We start from the raw sequence: 20,574 nt of genomic DNA on the forward strand, positions 1-20,574 counted from the left end.
CACACACACGGATTATTGATTATTAAAAGGAACTATAGTAGATACAAAAAGTAGAGTATATCAGATAATGCGACATTGGATACTCTCTCCCTTTTTCATTTCATATCTATTTCTCGGTGCCCTTTATTTGTCTCTCCTTCCCTCGGTTTATTGATCCCTATCTATTGTTGCTTCTTTTCTCATCTGCTCCAATCTATTTTACCCCAAAAACTCAGAATAACACCTTCAAGCTCGACCTCCACACACACTGAGAGATTTTTCCAGAGAAATAACAAAAAAGATGGATGTGACCTTTTGAACTGCTGCTTAATGACAAGGACACTCACATAAAAGAAATGCAATTTCTTTGTAAGTCCTCTGGGGAGCTGAGTAATGAGGGGCAACATCAACACTGTGGTTGTCCTCAGTTTTTTTGTAGATCCAAACACACACACACACACACACACACACACACACACACACACACACACACACACACACACACACACACACACACACACACACACACACACACACACACACACACACACACACACACACACACACACACACACACACACACACACACACACACACACACACACTAACTTAGACCATCTGTGCATCATTGGCTATTCAGTCAGCTTCAATTCTCTGAGCCAAAGTATACATGTGTGGTGTTTCTATCTATCTAGAAACAATTGTGGCTTGCCAGATGAGGCCGATGTCACCACAAAAACAACAGAAAGGAATGAGAGATTGTTATCATGTCAACACGGCATTAATTAATGGTTTGAGTGCCAATAATTGGACGCCGCACACTGGTTTGTAAGTGAGGCTTTTGAAGCCTCATGTTTGGAAACTTGGCTTTTTGTTATCTTCATTTCCATCTTGTTTTTTTGCCATCAGATACTACACAACAAAGAGAAGCAATTAGAGCGAACTGCTTTAGATGACAATTTTAGCCAAGCAAAATGTTTAAATGTGTAATGTTTTAATGGGTTCAAGTTGTAGCTTTAATGATTCAATAAATAATCTGAGAAGTAGGGTAATTTTCTCATTTAGACTTCTGTGCAATCAGACTTATTTTTACAACCAGTGGAGTCAAGAGACTTTACGCATTGGCTTCACTTCTCAGACACGGTGGATGCCAATTGCACAAACACAAGCATTGGAGCAGTCACATCCGCTCAAAAGACATTGCATTTACATGTACAGTATGAATGCTAACCACAAAGGATTAGCTGTTAGCTAGTATGATCCTGAATAATTTGGTTGTCTAGGTTTTAATTATTTGTTTTAAAAATGTCCAAAAAACAACAAACAAAATATGAGTCAAAAGCTGATTTAAAAAAATTGTGTTTTTCCAGTTCAATCAGTCCAACTGAAAATTCAAAGTTTTAAGAGAAGCAGTTCATGATTGATACTTTGTGCAGATTTCATTTCGTACAAAACAACCCCCGACTCACTGTCCTTCAGCTCACAAGCCATCAGCCAGTGTACCATCGGAGAGCCAGATAATTGGGCCAGTCAGAGCAGCTCAGAGCACACACACAACCTAATTACACTCTCTGGTACCAAAAGCTCAGTTCAAATGCCAGATATGCTCTACGGCAGATGGTCATAACTGACACAAACTCACCTAGCGCTTTGTCACTGAAAGTCTGGTCATGTTTTTGGGATCTTAGGCCTAGATCAAATGTCTAACAGCTGGGTTTATACTTTTACATGAATCAATAATGGCATATTTAAAAAAATATGTGAAATAGCTCCATTTTGACAACCACTGTTACATTAATGTGTATTTTGTCGTAACACCCACGAAATGTAAGCTCTCAGAAGAAGACTACTCACAAAACTCAGCCGTTCAAGGAAATGTCATAGCTAGACACTTTGCTTGTCATTTTTAAGTGTAGAAGCACAAGATTCATGTCAAAACACTCCTTTAAAGGGCAATGTTTGAAGACTGGCACAAAATCACAAAGTGACATGATTGAGAAGTAAAATACTGCAAGCTTTAAACATCACGCAATTTAAAAACGAGTTTCAACAATTGTGCATTTTTGGTATTTAAATATGAACTATATATATAGAAAATTGGTGCTTTCTAAAATATATTCCATATACGGTTGGGGTAAGACTGTGGTCATGTGACCCTTATCCACCACACTGACTTTCACCCACCCTTAATGCTTGCCATGCTACCTCCTGCTATAGAACTTTACATCGGCATAGGATTTATCTCATTAGGGTTAGGGTTCAAATCATCAAATGTGGACATCATTATAGTTGCCTCTTTATAATGTCTAGAAGGCTATAGGTATAAAAAGGTGTCGACATTTCTAATCTCTTCTGTTTCTATGGAGAAGAAGCATGCCGGAAGATCCTAGCTGTAATAAATACAATGCTAATTGGTTGCTGAATTAATGTTGGTTGAGTTGGGCTGTAACTAGGGCTGTGCAATTATCGTATTATAATCGCAATTACGATTTTGGCCTGCTACAATTACGAAAACAACATAATCGAAAAAAAACAATTGCTTTGCTAGTTTGTGAACATATTTGATCTAATTTATTTGTATTTATCATATTTATATATATTTAATATCTTGTGGAAATGCGCTCCAAAATATTTGTTGTTCTTGTTTATTGGTATATATTATTTTGATATTTATTTAAATGTAAATATAAATGTATAATTTATTTTTGTATTATACGTTCAGGGTAATCAGCAGTTAAAAACATACTGTTGAAATTATTATTTGTATTTGTTTTAAAGTTCAATAAATTGATTTTTTCAAAGTTAATGAATAATCGTATTTAATAATCGTGATATCAATTATTGACCAACATAATCGTGATTATGATTTTTGCCATAATCGCACAGCCCTAGCTGTAACTGATCATTCATTTCAAAACCAAGTTTGTTTAAGTCTACAAAACGTAAGAAAGTAGATATACACACCAAATCTTCCCACAGCTCAAGGTGATGTCTTACAGTGTGTCTTTATTTCGTTTGACACAAAGTCCAACACCTAAATAAACCTTTTCTTTACAATGCAATAGAACATAAATAAGTCCTATATTTGAGCTGGAACCAGACATTGTTGGCATGTTCCTTTTATGTTTTGCTTGAACTGAACTGAAATGATTAATTCATATTTATTGAATGCATTAAAGTCGTGGCTAGGAACTTCCTTTCCTGTTGATCCACTTATTGTTAGCGGCAAAAAAATAAAATACAGTTAAAACTATGCTACAATCAAATAACAATCAACAAACACACTAGAATTGCACACTGTGACTAGATGTTTCTTAAATGCACTTTGGGAGTTTTAGTTGAATTATAATTAAAGAACCAGATATTTGCAAACACAGCTGTTCATGGATTATATTGACTATTCAACAGGGAGTGTTTTTGATCCAAGCCCTTGAAAGTTCTCCAACTATCCTTCACTTAACAAACACAATGAGATGTACCTGAGTCAGATTGTTCAAAGGTGATACAGTCGTCTGACACCTTAGATTTAGTGTTGCTCCAAGGAATCATCACATATTGAGATCTCAGAACTGAAGCATTATGACGTCCCTAAATTGAGAACATGGATTGGTCTGTTATTCTGGTAACTGAACCCTTTTCCTTTACAACATGATCCATCCAGTCAGCACTTTGTTCCTCCAAAAACATCCCCTGAGAACAGTTTCAGCCTGATACTCTCTTCCCTGTGTTACGGGGATGCTTTATGCTGAATAACATTCTCTTTTTTTCCACCTTGTAGCACTCAACAGATGCTCATAGAAAAAATCCCTGCTCTTGGCTCATGTTGTTGCTGAGCCAAAAAAACGCCGGCACTGCAGAGCTCTGCTGTTGAAACTCTTTGTCTTTGATATCAGAAAGAAGAAATGCCAAGCTCGCAGCACTGTGAGGGTAAAGTGCTTAAGCAAAAATAAAAATAAATAATAACGAAATCGGAGTTTGCCGACGGACATGCAACACCAATTAAAGCGGCTTGTTTCCTCTGTGGCTTTTATTGTTTGTTTTTGTTTACATGGAATAGGTGGGTTGGACAGCCGCTGCGGGCTGCTTTTGCCTTCCATCTGTTATTAACAGCAATTTCAACATGAGTTGCGTTGTAGTACAAAAAGTTATATTTGCAGGCGCTTCCTTCACAAAAAGAAAGTAAACTAAACGTTGAGTGTTGTGGTGAGGAATACCCTGCATATATCTGTATTGCTCTGTATTTAGTGTGTGTAAGTGTTAATATGCAAGTGTGCATGAATGTCCTGCTTTTATTAGTTACCGGAGCTTGTGACAGAACAGATCAAAGCTTGAATGTAAAAACAACTTGTCTCATCTATCTAGACCTGGTTTTAACTGTGTTTTCAAAGATGTTATGTTCGAAAGCATCAACAAGTTGCCATCAGAAGACGACGTTCTACTCATTAAACAGTAAACAAGATAATCTGATTTTAAGGGACAGCTCAAAACACTTGAAAAGAAACCTAAAATAGCTGCTAATGATTCTTTATAAATTAGATAAGATAGTTTTAAATGTTTAATGGATAGTTTCGATTTTTTTTGACAGTACACACAACATTGAGGTCCCTTGGGAGTTTCTGTTGTTTTCCTTCTGCTCCCACCGACCAGAGGTTATCCTTTTTGGGGGACAGTCTACAGGGCAGTGGTGGCGAAGACTTGGCTTGGCAACTGGAAGGTCACCAGTTCAAGTCCCGGAAAGACCAAGTGCTACACAGGTGTCCCTAAACTCTTCCCCGGGCGCCGTACATAATGGCAGCCCACTGCTCCTAACATTAGGATTGGTCAAATGCAGAGAAAGTTTTGTTACATAGTACCTTCACTACGGAATGACAACAAGTTGAATCTTCTTCAGAATGCATTCAAAAGTTCAGCCAAAGATAATACGAGGCTTAGACTGTCTCAATCAGATAAATCATGTGTATTTTTGTCCTGGTAGTCAAGCAGAGGTTTACTGCTGGTGCTGTGTTCCAGTAAGAAACCAACATGTGACTAACCTTAGTATCCTACACATATTTAAATACGTTATTGACCATTCTGATCAATGCAAATTATTTCCAGTGCCTAATAACCCCCAATGGTAAGATGCCCCCAGTTATAGTGTGGTGGGCTCACTGATATCATTGATTGTCCATCTATAGACTGTTTAAAATATGGATGTTCTCCATGACATCACCTCTACGTTTTTTGGCACTGAAAGCTTTTACAAATCTACCAGTAGAGCAGACAGCTACCTGTGATGGATCCAACCTGTCAAAGTGCCCTTAGTGAATAACGCTAAGTCTTAAAATATTTTAAACACAACGTTTTACATGGATAGTTAATAGTCTATTTCAGATGTTTTCTATTTTCTTTATTTGAAACAGGGAGGTGTCCTGTCAATAAAACTCCTGTCAGCATATTCATCCATCTCTGTTTAGGGTCAAACAAGGAAGTGAGACACCGACTGGACGAATCCCAGAGCCCCTGTGCCTTGTATGCATACTTGCCAACCTTTAGACCTCAGAAATCGGGAGCATTTCAAAATGCAAAATGGGGGGGGGGGGGGGGGGGGGGTGCTACTGGATCGCCGGAGGAGTCAGCAGAGAGTAGAGTAGTTGTCGATTCTTGTTCTGTTTTCTGTGAATATCTGCCTCACCCTCTCAGACTTTGAGTTGCGCGTGCTACTAAAGAGACGTGTTGCCATGGAAACCAAACAATGGTGTAGCTGTATTAAAGTCCGAGTGGAAACAGTCGTGTGTAAATCGGATTTTGTCAGAAATCGGGAGAAATGCGGGAGAAATATGACCCCGGGAGGAAACCGGGAGAGGGCAATGAAATCGGGAGTCTCCCGCGAAAATCGGGAGGGTTGACAAGTATGCTTGTATGTCAATCTTTCTGTTTATCTTTTTTATCTCACCCTCAAACCAAGGCATGTGAGCAGCACAAGCTACACCAATTTTACAATAATTAATTATTTCAATATAAGCTTTTCTTTTTTGTTGGTTGAATGTCACATGTTTCCATCTTGCTTTTAGAGTCACTAAACAGTCTCTACTCCGACTGTTAAAATTAGCACAGTTTAAGAAACAAAACAAAGTGATTGAGATGTTACATTTGAGATGTTACAGGATACTACTAAAAAAAAAATGTAGAAAAGCATGTTGTAATACATCCTTGAGATTTACAAACTTTTGAGCTAAGCTCTCACATCGAAATCACAATGGAAAGACACACACTGTGTTTATCTGTAAATATAACTCGAATCCTTTTTTAAACAACTAATTTGTGATCCTTTTCAAAACGTTTGGGCTACTTTACCCACAATGCAACATAATCGGCGACCTTAAGGTCCGAAATGTAGATGCTTTTAGCAAGTAGTGACTTTTGTACCCTTCAATGGGCTATTAAAGGTCCAGAAAGCCAAATCCTTTTTAAATCCCCACCCCCAGATTATATTGAATTTTTCTAACAACTAATGATGCCAACAAAATTAATGTCACCCTTCAATGATGTGAAAAGATAATACAGCTATATTTTTCCAATGTTCTTGGAGGCTGTAACTGTGGGAGTTTTTACAGTTTTTCTTTGGTATTTTTATAAGAAAAACCCTTGTAATTTGAACACATTAGTAGTCAAATGTGAGTGTGTCTGTGTGTGGGCATGCTTTTGTGTAGGTAAAATGTCACCTCTACCCATCTGCTTTAATAAAATGACTCAGCCTTTTCAGAGCTGTGATTATTTCTAAAAGATACTGCATCTAGATGAAAACCGACTATTTACATTAAAACATTTTCTCTCCATGAATAGGAGAGTTGTACAGGTATCCCACTGTTATGAGTTTGAACCTGCTAAATCCCACCTGGATAAGATGCAAATCCATCTCAGGTTATAACCCACAATCCATCACCTTAAAGCTGAGTATTGCAGATCCACAGTGAGTCCTGTTTTTTAGGTTTTTGTGACGATTGTACATCTTTAAATTCAGATCTTGCCCTGAGCTTCACTAAGTCTGATATTATTCTTTAATGCTTCAAAGCTCCTTGACAGCTACTTCAGTGTTTCCCATACATAAACTTGACCGCCAAGATTTTCTTAATCTACTCACAGTTGATTCAATAGCGCTCTAGTGACGACAGGACGCCACTGATGCGTGTTTCACACACCTCAATTATTTTTATGACAAGCATTTGAGAATATTTGAGATGTAGTTTTTGCCTGAACCATTAATCTCCCTATATCAATTTAAATGTGGATGTTCAGAAAGCTAGACGTGTCCTTGTTCTCATTGGCTTTTCTACTTACTGCCTGTCAGGTTTCTACTTACTTGCTGTTCACCTTAAAAATGTCTGGAGCTGTGTTCGCAAAGGTATCAGATACAATGACATGAATTCACTGATATTTGCTGGGGATTAAAGGCTAAGGAGGACTGTGACCTGTTCTTTGGTCTGCATCATTTGGTAATGGCAAGTGTCGAAGTTGGCCATCTTGTGTAATCAGCCCTTTCATCCAACATGTCACAGTTAAATAATGGAGCATGCTGCCTTCTGACACCGTAAATGTTGTGGAGTTGACGAGAGCCGTCATCTGTACTGAGAGGCAATGGCTGAGAGCTGATAGTGTTAAGCAGGAAAATGAGTTGCCTATGGCGGTGAATCATCAGTGAGTGTGTGTGCGTACATGTGCACATCCGTCCATCAACTTTTTATTAAGAAATTTGACAACATTTCCATTAGACCGCCACTATTCTCCAGATTGTAAACCACAAGCAAGGAGAGAGCTGTCAGTCATGTGTAACACTGCTTGCTGTCTGTCAAAACAAAATATAAGATAAATTAAGAGCAAAAGAATACCAACAATAACATGGAAACACAAATACATACAGTAGGTGGGGCTGCTGTTACTCTGGACGTAGATTGGACCAATTGCAAGGTGATTACGTTGCCCAGTCAACATCCCGATGTTTTCTTGGGCAAGGTGATCCCAACGGCATGGCCAACGTTCGGGCGGATAAGTGTGAGTGTTACGTATCGTATGGCAGTATGAATGTGTGTGAAAGGTGACTTCTATATGGAAAACGGCATATAAATGTGGTCAACTTACCATATGAAAAAAAAAGCAGACAGCAGCTGCCCACTGAGCCAACGATGACTGCACACTAGGGCTGTCCCGAATACCATTTTTCGGGCTCCGGATAGTCGGTAGTAATCAGCAGCGAATATTCGAATATTCGGTGCGGAGAGATTTGTATTTTTTTTTCAAAAGTTTTTTTTTTTTCAAAAAGGTTTCATAACACGCTCCAAATCCGAGACACCTGACAACACGCTGTTAAGCAGAAGCACAGAAAGAGCATACTATTACGATTTATATTTATTTATTGTCTCAGTACTCGAAAACATTACAACTAAATGTGTCCTCTGCATTTAACCTAGCCGCAGTGCTGCGCCCGGGGACCAAATCTGGTTCCAAATTCCGTCTATAACATTTTACAATCTGAAGATACAAAACACATTATTTCTGTTATAACAACAATACTTTTAATAACATAGCCGTAACAGTAGGCCTAACAGTGTCATACTTGTTACCTTGTTACCTACTTGTTAAATAAAAAAACTAATATAAAAAAACAATTTGGTTGCTTGCTTGCAACTATTTTCCAAGCAAAGTAAGTGCACGTTTTGTGTAACGTTACTGTTTAAACGGCGGATAAAGCACCTTCATCATGGCAACTTGACAACAGTTAAGCTAAGCTAGGCTACTACTTGAAGCATCCAGGTGACTTTTCAGAGTTGTTGTGCCACCGTGGTAGGCCAGTTTCTTATCGCATATTTGGCACACTGCCTTCTTCTTACCGTCGTCCAATTTTTAAAATGGTCCCACACAGCTGAAGTCTTCGGCATTTTGTGGGTGAAACGAGGTGAAGCGAGGTGAAGCGTGCCGTTTGCGTTCGTGACTGTGAGTCAAGGTGATGTCAGGAGCACAGGCTGTGATTTTATATATTTCCGCATTTTAACAGTGCAATTCAAAAGTATAAATATAGTATAAGAATATGGCAATTTGCCTTTATTAATAGCATACATTTAGAAAAAAAACAAAATTTTTTGAAAAAAAACAAAAAAAAAAATATCCGAATAATGAAATTGAAACCCGAATAGTTGATCAACGAACGAATATTCGAATAGTTGAATATTCGGGTACAGCACTACTGCACACACGCATTCACTAACTTTCACAACACCCAAGTGCTCACCTACACATGCAAACACACCACACAGAGCAAAGATAGTACAACAATGTCTGTAAACAAAGGTAGATGCTTGCTGATGGTTTCTGTTGTGCCCTGAAATATCACCTTGATTTGTCACAAACTTTTTTGAAGGTAATGCTTTGAACTGGACAATATAAAAAAAAACATTGACAGTCTGAATCAATGTGTTTTGCTTTGATCCCTTAAACACATCTAAGGTAAGGAGTAATAATTCAGAAGTAGCCACAGTGACAGTGACTGAACCTCAGAGTGATGAAGTGAGGCAGAGCAGCTGCTTCAACAACATCCAGCTGTTACTTTAATAACATTCTCACAACATCTTAAAACAACTGAATCAATCTGACAGACTTTTATTTTGGGAAAGTTGTCCTTTCTGTGTGGATTGCTATAGCAACAGCGGTCATATCATCATTCCTGACTCTGTAAATATGAAGTCGCTACACCGTAGAGCAGGGATGGGCAACTTGGATGGTGGTGGGGGCCACATAATTTATGTACTGGCCACCAGGGGGCCGCAGATTCACTTGTAACACACACACACACACAAATTCCATGTATTGTATGTAATTATTAACAAATATACTAAGTCTGACATCTTCATTGACATGTTTCAATCTTTCAAGGAACATCCTCTAATAAGCTCACTAAACAAATATCAGTTCACAGAAATGTTATTTAATTTTTAGAAGTGGCATGTTTGTATTGAACAGGTTATTTAAAGGTAGGGTAGGTAAGAATGGAGAAACCAGCTCGAGTGCGCTAGAATTTGAAAGTACACAACTGGAAAAAATCTGCCTCTTCCTTCAGACTTCCTTACAGAGCCCCTCCTCCAACACATTGCGCACATGACCAATGAGGGCACGAGATAAGTTTGTGCACAGATGGAAGGCTGACAGGCAGGTAGGCCATCCAGTTATTTTAGCCGGGCCGGCTCAGATGATTGGTCGTGCTTTTTACAGTACTACGGCTTTCACTGATGACATGTTTTAATGTATTTAATGTTAAAGCATTTAACGTATTCATTGCAATCGGGATGTTAAGAGCATTCCATGGAATATAACAAAAAGTGTTTCTGAAGTAAATTACCTACCCCACCTTTAACAGTGGAATAAAACTATTTTAAACTATTGGAAAGCACGGAAAATGTGTGTGCAACCATTAAGATTAAACATTAAGATGAAATAACCATGAAGTCATGAACACTAATCCAGACATTAGTTGTCTAACTTGAACCTAAGACACTTGTAGCCTGTCTCTGCTGAGGCACAATAAGGGGAATGTCAACACAGACACCTGTCAGCCCGCACTCTGCCGTTCCTCAGCGCTGCTCCCCCTCCCTCCCGCTGAAATTATGAATGAAAAGCGTATAGTAATCATAGATAACACGGCAGGGTCCGTGACAGTTTGTTTTCATCTGATTTCAAATAAACAAAGTCTCGGTTTTTAGAATATTAAACTTGTTCTGCCAAATTCAGATGATAATGAAACTTTTAAGCTTGTAACGGCATAATTACAAGCGGTAACTTAACGTCACAGCGTGCCCCCGGGCCGCCATTTGCACATCCCTGCCGTAGAGACCATAAGGATCAAACATCAATACTTTACAAGAGCAGAATATAATTGTAGTCAAAGTTTATTGCAAAATCAATTGTAATAAGTCTTCTGTGTAACAATATAAAGTCAACTTGTTTCAAGAGTTCTCTAGAAGCTAGTGTCAGTTTTGATGACTGACTTGGTCTAAGTCTAATACAATAATTATTTATTTAAAAAAAGGTTCCATTTAGTGTATTATTTACCTGAAGAAACATGAGTTTTTCATACCTGATGATGACATACATGACCAGGAAGTTTCCCACAAGGCCGATGACACAGACAATCATGTAGACCACCACGATGGTGACTCTGAACCCGGTTGGCAGTAGTGTGTCGGTCTCGTTGTAGGTACCGTTGAAGTTGAGCGAGTCGTTGAATTGCAAGTGAACCAGCTGGGACAACAGGAGGTAGTCGTCCGGGTACTCCATCTCCAGAGCGAGGGGCTTTACTTCACCTGACGGAAAGAAGAAGTGGGGTGTCACACATAATGTCATGATCAAGCTACTGTGAACGATAATGCCATACTCACTGTAACTTATTTGAACAAACATTTGAAGGTAAGTTTAATGCAAAGAACCACTTAACATGCAATCAAATGTTGTTTTGGGTAATCTCAAGTGGTTCAACTTCCCACCTTGCGCAGTTTTGAAAAGGGTCATAGTCATAAGAATAATCTTTGTTTACTTTGTCAAACCTTTTGTCCTTGACCTCGAAGGAAAACGTCTTAAGGACGGGAATTCATAAGAACTTGGGAAACTTTTATTCAAACTTCACTTTTTTTATACTTTATTTAATATGCGTGCAAAATGAATACTCTTAGTACTAAGTGAAACATTTAATAGTGTTTATTTCAAGTAAAGATTATTGTCCTGAACACTACCATCACTGGTGGGCAATATACACCAGAGGTTATTGGTACTAGTCTCTTTGATAGAATAAAGTGAACTAATGAGCAATGCTGAACACATAATTAAAACACCAAAGCAGCCTTTGTCGAGCCAATAATAACAACATTTTTTCGTTCTATAGCAACATATTTTGATTAAGGTAAAGCCCTACAGTACGAGTTACCACAACAGCACGGTTTTTCTTGAAATATAAGGTTAATTCTCATTGGTGGAGGTCAGATCATTTCCATGGTTAAGAGAAACCAAACAATATCTGTAGGACACATGTTTCTTATCCTGATTTGTGACGTGAGAGTCCCTTTCTGTGAGCACAATTCAAGCTTCACGACCCGGCACCAAACAATATTACCATGTCACAGTGCTTCCTGCTTTTTCAAATTTAAACAAAGATTGCTTTAGGCGGAGAAAAAGTGAGATAGGGTGAAAAAGAAAAGAAGAGAGGGAGAAGAAAAAATATGAACAGGACATAAATAGAAGATGAAGAAAAGCCCAGAGAGGGGAGGTTCAAAGGACAATAAATTAAGAACGAAGAAGCTTGAAAAGGAATGCAATATGGGCAAAGCAAAAAGAAAGGGCGAGTAGATGTTGAGGAAGGGAAGGTAAAAAAGGTTTGAGGGATGAAGGAAAGTAGTGCTATAGGAAAAAAAGAGGGAAGGATTTGACATAAAATGTACTATTAATGCACTGCCACGTGAGGAATATATTAATGCCAAGGGCTGAGGGGAAGAATAAGAAGGAGAGAGAATACATGAATATGTATGTGAGTTAATGCAGTGAGAAGAAAAGAGAGCAAATGCAGTGGCCTTTTACTTTCAATCAACAATCATTTTAAAGCCGAGAAAAATATTAACATTTCTAACAAACAACAAAAAGAGTTTCTACATTCAAAGGAGTTTGCTGTGTTATTGTAAATGTTTCCTATTTGTTTTTATCATGTGCGAATAACTAACGTCTAAGAAACGCAAAGCTGTCCCTTACCTTTTATTGTCCGGCCATTAAGAAGACTTAACATCTTTTTGGTTAAAAGTAAATTATTCCTGCCGCCTCTCATGCATATTATACACATACTGTAAATATGATTTAATAAGATATTCCAACTCATTACACTGGTCAGTGAGTGCTTCTCTGACCAAGTAAGCGTCCATCAATGGGAAGCAGGGGGTACTATTACGGTTAGGGTTGATGTTGGCTTAGAAAAAGGTAGGTTAAATAGTCTGGAATTGAGGTTACATGATATATTCCATATTGTCTGGTGCCATTGACCCGTTGTTCACCATGTTAAAGTGTTTAACATAGATTTCAGAAAAGGCAGACACAGTGAACGGGAACAAAATGTTCATTGAGCTGCAACAGTGATGAGAAACCTCATTAATTTCAGACTCTGATGGACAAAAAACGAGACCTATTTGAATTGCTAAACAAATCTATGATGTTGGCCCCATTTCCAAGGTCTGGAACATTAGCATGCAAGTCAGTTTTCACTGCATGGGTTGACAGTGTGTTAATCCCCGATATAAAGGAGTAAAAGTATTTTGAGTTCTTGTACTCGAGTATATGTAAGATGTGGATTGGCGTGGTGTCAGATCAAACACAAAGGCTGTACTTTGCCTTGGTGAAGAGGATGCTAAGCCTGAAGGTGAATCTCTCGATGTACCCTTCAGTCTAACGACTCAACTTCATTCACGATTATGAGCTGTGGATGGACTCTGAAGAATAAGCTCAAGCATACAAGTAGCTGATATTGGTTTTATTTGCACGGAGACTGGGCTCAGACATAATCTAGCATCAGCCTTTGGCTACAAAGGCAATACTCTCTTTCTCAGCAACACCTCTTCATGCGAGCCGCAGCAGCAACACGTCAAAATGCTGACTTGAAGAAGGCTCCTTCCCTCTCTCTACCTGATCATGAATATTCATCAAATCAAAACAGCAAAGTAACTCTGCTGTGCTTCTGAATATCCCAGTGGTTACAGCAGGGAATATGTGGGTTACACTGTATGTGCACTAAAATAAAATGTTCCTAGCTCATCAATTGAACCCTTTCTTCTCTCCATTACACTCTGTTGAGATCTTGTTTCCACTCCTACTTCCACTCTTTAATCAATTGTCTACATTTAAGACTCAGTGTATATGAGTTAAATCTCTGATGAAGCAGCAGTGTGTGTGATTTGGCTGCCTAAGGGTTTGATGAATAAGCAGTTAAATTTAGAACGTGAAGTGTGTGTCCATGTACGGCTGCAGCGGCACTCTGGGTGGGCCTCTGTACCAGTAACTACTACGTGTGAGAGGACAAAATATCACTAATGAGACTGATGTTTTTATTTCGGATACAGCATGCATAACACATGAAAATAGAGTAAGGTCATGGCAACTGGTTTATACACTACGGAAATGTGATTTCATGCAACAGTATGAAGCAGAAATAACTCTGATTCACCGGGGTGTTCCATCACTGTTTCCAACCTCAGACGGCCTTTGTGTTATCCTAATCAATGAATCAGTCCCTCTGATGCATGTGTGCCTTGTGGTGTTTTTATTTTGTGATGGAAAATGGGATGACCTGCAACAAGTGTCATCAGCTGAACTCAAACTGTGGCTATTTCAGGTCTGTGGTCTTGTTATTCAGTCTGGAGTCATGTGTAACAGAAGGAAAGCATTACAGTAGACATTACAGAGTAATTATATTTCAGTGTGGTTTTGGGAATTGTTGATACATGATTGTGAAGCTGACCGTTGAGCGGCCCGACCAAGAAAGGAGGCAGAGGCAGAGAATTCAAATATAACCCGGTGTGGGCATTTATTCATCGCTGTGGCACATGACACAGCCTCAATATTGCTGCCCAGGTGAACACAGTCACCAGCCACAAGGATCTCCCCTACACTACCTGTCCACTGACAGGGAAAACAGAGCCTAAATACACACACACTAATTAACCCAACAAGACACAGGTGAGGGGGGAGGAGACAACACAGGGTACTTGGTGCACACAATCAACAGAAACAGACATGGGGAAAGGGAACACTTTTCAAAATAAAACACATGTGCAATATACAAAGCCCGAAGCCGTCAGTCCACAGTGACGAAGCCATCTTCGTCACAATGATGCAAAGGGAGTGATGCAGCCCTACAGCAGGGGGGAAGGGTCTGGGTCCGATCATTTAGACAGTAACACACCATCGACAACCAAGCCTATTCAGTTAAACAATTAACTATGATCCTTTAACACATATTTGAAGAGCCACACACAGCACATTCTGAGGAAGATACAATGACCGGCCCTAATTAGTTAAAGTAATTGATGACGTTGACACTGAAAAGCATCAAAATCAATATTTAAAACCAATGTCAGTTTTTGGGCAATACGGAAAGGCTGCAGTGACACAGAACATGTTCTAAAACGTTGTTGATGATGCCAATGCGTGTGTGTTTTCAGGTTTTGGTATGGTCTGGAGGTTGATTATGTCAACATTATATAATTTCTCACACCATAGAACACATATTTTCATTCTGGGAAACCATAAAAGAAAATAAATTGCTAAATGTTTTGGAGAAAACTGATCTTTATGATTCTTTGAGTTATTGGCAATAGTTGATTTATTGATTCAAGTTAATTAAGAGGCTGCATTTTTTAAACCAATAATCTGAATATGGCCAAATATAAGGCTCAGCATGGAAGACTATCCATAATGAGGGTGTTCCCAATGCATTAATTATCTTGTGAAAATTCACAGAGACGGGCCATGAGTATAAGGAATCCTTGTTAAGTATAAACGTATAAGTTTTAGTGGTGCACGATAATTATCAGCCCGATAATTATCGGTCCGATATTAGGAATTATGACGTCATCCCGATAAACCCGATAAAAGTATTAATAGCCCCGATAATATACAATATATTTTTGGGGTAAAAAAAAAGAAAAAAATACTGCGGTGTGGGTGGATTGGGATGAGGGGCGCTTGTTTTTCACTCGGCTCCTCCTGTTTTGCCAGTACTGTGGTATTAGTGGTTTAGGAAGAGGGGAGTTTTTCACAAATCCAGCGCTCCCTAACTCATGCCTGGCTGTGAGGTAAATGGTGTGCGGCCGTGAAGCCAGGACAGTAAACATACATGTCGTCGGTAGTATGGGACTATTTCAAAGTTTCAGAGTTACGGCCCGTCTACACTACAGGCATCACAAAATCTTGATGCTGGGCGTGCATGAAGCTTGGCGATTTTTTGCGACCAACGCGACCAACAACCAATCACATGAATCTCCCGCCCCCGACATACAAAGCAATAGCAATGTTAAAACTAAGTACACTGGATATAAACTCTCCAAACAGGCAAAAAACCTACCAGTTTCACCCACTTTTCACCCACCTCCCTCCATGCCTGGTTCCTCCGGTTTGTAAATAGTTCTGGTCGTAAAGAACCGGGTGATTTGCTACCGTAATATCTCTTTTGGAATATGAGGAAATGAACTGCGGTCTGGCTCTCCCAGCTTGCACGCGGTTTGATTGGCTGCGCTTGCACTGGCGGGATTTGCATAAACGGGATTTGATTGGCTGATGCCAAGCATCGAGCCTCAAAAGTTGAACATTGTTCAACTTTTGATGCCGATAGATGCTCGTGATGCTTGCAAAGCCATGCCATGCTCCCCACAATGCAGTTCGGCGAAGATTAAAAATCTTCTATGTCACCCCATTCAAGTGAATGCGCGAAGTGTTGAAAGCATTTTTCGATGCCTGTAGTGTAGACGGGCCGTTAGATAGTTTGCTTGCTATTTGTATTAACAAATTCAATGCAGAAGTTCCACGAGGAGGGAAAAAGGCAACGAGCTATAATACTTCCAACCTGATTAGTCACCTGAAACATCGCCATCGCTACGATGGTATGTTAAAAGCGTACGAAGACGCCTGCGCTGCTAAACTAGTGGCGAATCCAAAGCCAGCTGCAAAGGCACCGGGGCTTTTACCTATCGACGAGGCTTTTGAAAAAGGCAAGAAGTTTGCCAGAGACGACCCCAGGGCTAAAACGAGGAAAAAACTAAAGGTACATTTAATATATATATATATATTATATTATTATCGGTTATCGGTATCGGTATCGGTCTTGAGAAGCAGGAAGTTATCGGTATCGGTTTCAAAAAACCAATATCGTGCATCCCTAATAAGTTTGTATACACCATACATCCAAAAGAACAATTATTAGAGTTGAATACATGCAGGCTCACAAACCAGCCCCTCAGAGGAAACACATTATACAAACAGCTGTTAATAAGCCCGTACGGTTCAGGTAAACTTTGGAGGAAGATATCGTATCTGCTTATTTTCAACCTTCCAGCTTCTTCATGGTTACATAAAAAGAGACAATCTTTGCCTCTTCTTTTGTCTATGTTGCAGCAAATTGTTTGACTTCACTGATAACAAATGTCACTGCTTCTGTTTGTACGTATGTCATGTACAAACTTCCGTCCAGAGTGGAAGTGCTATTTGTTTGCACATTGTTGGCCTTAAATATATATAAAACTTTTCAACAAACTGTTACGTGTTTTTATACTTATTCAGGCAAGAAAAGCAACTGTTTAGAATCCCAATATTTGATTGTTTTATCCAAAATAACACATATTTGGGAATTTCAGAGCTGTGAAGAGCTGCTGGCTGTGTGAGTGTGACCAGTCAGAGAACAACAAGCATGTTGAAAATGTTTTTATAATATTTCTACTTATTGGTAGAAGAGTAGACACAGTTCGGCATTTTTTGTTTGACCGTATTAAATCATATTTATATTTTAAATTAGGAAAGCCATCATATGCTGATAGCGAGCTAGTTAGATAGATAGCTAATCTCTTCTAGCTAGCCTGTCAGATAGGCATCTTTTGCTTAAAATTATTGAACAGTTGATTTAGGACTTTATTGGTTTACTGGCTTCTGTAGCATTGCTAATCTCTGTTTTAATTTGTCATTATTCTGTTTTTCTGGCGTCTGCACATGTAGCAGCGGGATATCTTTTTGTCAAGGTGGCTAAAACCAGATACAGTAAACAACTTATATCTTTGCTGCTCTCTCTTAGCTGCTCAGTTCATTTCACTTTTGTTAAGATCTTCGTCAGCAATTACTCTTTACATATTGTTTTCTGTGGGATTAGTTAGTTGAATCAATTTCTCTGGATTCAGTGCTGACTTGGTCTTGGTTGCCTTTTGGACTTAGTCTGGATTCGACTGATCCTGGTATTGGACTTGGAATACGTTTAAATTTATAAAGCCCTGACACAGAGTCATGAGTAGGCTTTAGAAGAACTTCGGTTTCTCACTAAAGTTCACCTGAAACCAAAACTCCACTGGGTTTGACCTGGATATGAATCATTCCGTAAGACTCCACCTTCTCAATTATGTCAGTTCTGAACATACAAAGTGAGTGCATGTATAGGCTACTGTGAAATAAGGTCAAAACTGATGAAAACCTAGACATAGGCAAGTGTAATTGAAAACCTGCTCAAATAAATTGCATTTGTTGTAGGCTACTTATGTTCTCAAGTTTTTTTCCTGCAGTTGTCATAAAACACAGTATACAAAGCTGCTGCAAAGTCAGTAGTAACACGATAATTCCCTACTCAGACACTTACAGTAGAAGAGACACCAATTTGAAAGTGTTACAAAAAAGTGCTTAACCAAAGCCTCCTCTTCAAGCCTGACACAACACCCACAAGACCCCAAAATGCACCACACGAGCACGCACACACTAATCAGTAGTCAGTAGTCAGGTGTTTGAACTAAGCACACTTAGCACCGAACTTCTTCCACATGTCTTGGTCATGAAACCTGTCACTCACACGTACCACAACATGAAGCTAGTACAAACACACTTAAATGCACCATGAATGCGCAGAACAGCACTTTGAAATACAAGCACGTCATGCACGCGCTGCGCCACGCGCCATCAGTATCTATACAGTGTGTTATGGCAACCTTTCAGCTGAAGCAGCCCAACATAAACACAGTGACGGACTGCAGGCGGACAGAGTCGCGTTTTCACACGCAGCGCCAACACTGGTGGTCCAGGACAGACAAGTATGTCTACATACATGCACATGTTCGTACAAATTGCAGTGTTGTAGCAGCATGTGCTATGTCCTACCTTTCTGGTAGCAACAGCTCTAGAGCTTCCCGCAGACCACCCCGGGGACACAACCGCTGGAAGTTGTTGTGCTTCGTCCTGCGTCTTGCTTTCTGTCCGCGTCCTCTCTCGGTGTTGGTTTGCTTTCTTTACATTCGTAGTTTCTTCCTGGTTTCTTCCTGCTATCAACACCAAGTAGTAGCCGGTGTCAAAATTCCCAAATCTCCGTCAGTCCGTCCAGGTTTTCCCCAAGATGACGAGGGGGGAGAAAAAACCTTTAGCTCCAGTCAGCATCAGCTGGCAGGCAGACAGAGAAACAGAGGGGGGGAGAGAGAGAGGGGGGGGGGGGGGGGGGGGGGTGAGAAGAGGAGGGGTCGGCTGGGATGAAGATGCAGCCTGCCGCTGCGCTTTCTTCTATTCCTCTCTCTCTTTCTTTCTCCACCTCTGTCTCTCTGTCTCTCTCTCGACAGATCGATGAGGGCTTGCTCAACAACTACCCCCTTCTGTCTCTCGCTTCTCAATCTCCGCACTTGTAACCCATCTTCTTGTATGAGCATTTGGATCTGCTCTTTCTGTAAACGTGCATCGCTCCCGAAATTCTTTTACACCACCGACAGGCATTTTAAAATGTGTGCTCGTGTGCGTTTGAAATGTCTTTCTGGACGAGCATAACCTGCTGTTAAACATCCAAAGAGGAAGCCATGTACTCATGATTAGAGGAGTAGTACGACATGTTACTGTAACCCCATATGTTAACATTATCATAATATCCAAAGAAAAAGGCGATGTATGCTTCCAATTGGGAGGGTGTTTTGCAGTCTGATCCTGTGATGTAGGCTACTGCTTGATAAAAAAACTTCAGATATTTTGCTGGCTACACAAACATGAGACACATGCTTGAAGTCTGACAGAATATATATTTGCGTGACATAGTATGACTGTACTTTAATGCAATGATGTGGTACAAAACAGGAGGTTTTCTTTTTTTTTTTGTGGGTTTTTAAGATCAGATAAATAAAGAAAGGACTTTCAATCTAAAATATATTAATCTAAGGGACAGATTTTTTGCAGCTGTTCTCTTTCATTATCGCAAGATCAGGCATGAAGAACAGGATCACATATCAGTTGAAATTATGTCTGGTCTTGTCTAGGCTTAAAGTTGTAGTTTGCAAGAGAGCCGAAGTCCCTCCCTTTCCGGTGGAACGCCGTGGGACCTTATTTCGGAAAAATTATGTATTGAAGTCAATGGCGAGAGAAAAGTTATCTTTCGATCCCGTTTGAATTGTGCCATGAATTACATGTTTGTCAATCTTAAAAAATCCTTTCCACGTCAAAAAAGTCAGTTTGTCGTAAAACTGTGAAGTAACACTTATTTGTGTGTGAAACGGCTCAATGAACTACATCTCTGGTCTCGCACAATACACGTCACCAACACCAGAATGAGGTGAAAAGTATTAAAGGAGGTGAAAATCATTACACGTCTGGGCATGTTGAGAGCTGCTACTGTATTACACAAAAGGCGAGTTAGTCGGTTCCGTAAGAGCCAGCATGCGGGACCGGCTGAACAATGTTTCAGTGATTGTTAAACGAGTGTAATGTGTATCGTTAATGTCAGCTAGCTAACATTAGCTAACAAGGTACACTCCCGTGTTTTGTTTTAGCAACTAGTTTTCTGTGTACCTTGTCCTTGCCAACACTAATGTTATCCACAGCATA

At 39.6% G+C, this 20,574-nt stretch overlaps 2 protein-coding genes across 6 annotated transcripts in view; one reads left to right on the forward strand and one right to left on the reverse strand.

The window, feature by feature from the left end:
• Positions 1-19,163, reverse strand: part of oprl1 (opiate receptor-like 1) — a 62,889-nt gene extending 43,726 nt beyond the window's left edge. Inside the window, exons 1-2 of the mRNA XM_079674529.1 lie at positions 18,880-19,163; positions 11,084-11,309 (exon numbers count right to left, since the gene is read on the reverse strand). Coding sequence (XP_079530655.1) covers positions 11,084-11,283 — 200 coding nt within the window. The 5' untranslated portion in view covers positions 11,284-11,309; positions 18,880-19,163. The remainder of the gene's footprint in view (positions 1-11,083; positions 11,310-18,879) is intronic.
• The window catches only part of LOC307037339 (ras-related protein Rab-7L1-like), a 584,338-nt gene that overhangs the window by 216,923 nt on the left and 346,841 nt on the right, over positions 1-20,574 (forward strand). The gene's annotated exons all lie outside the window — the stretch shown is intronic.

This window comes from Notothenia rossii, assembly GCF_949606895.1.
Source record: "Notothenia rossii genome assembly, chromosome: 4".
NCBI classification, from domain to species: domain Eukaryota; kingdom Metazoa; phylum Chordata; class Actinopteri; order Perciformes; family Nototheniidae; genus Notothenia; species Notothenia rossii.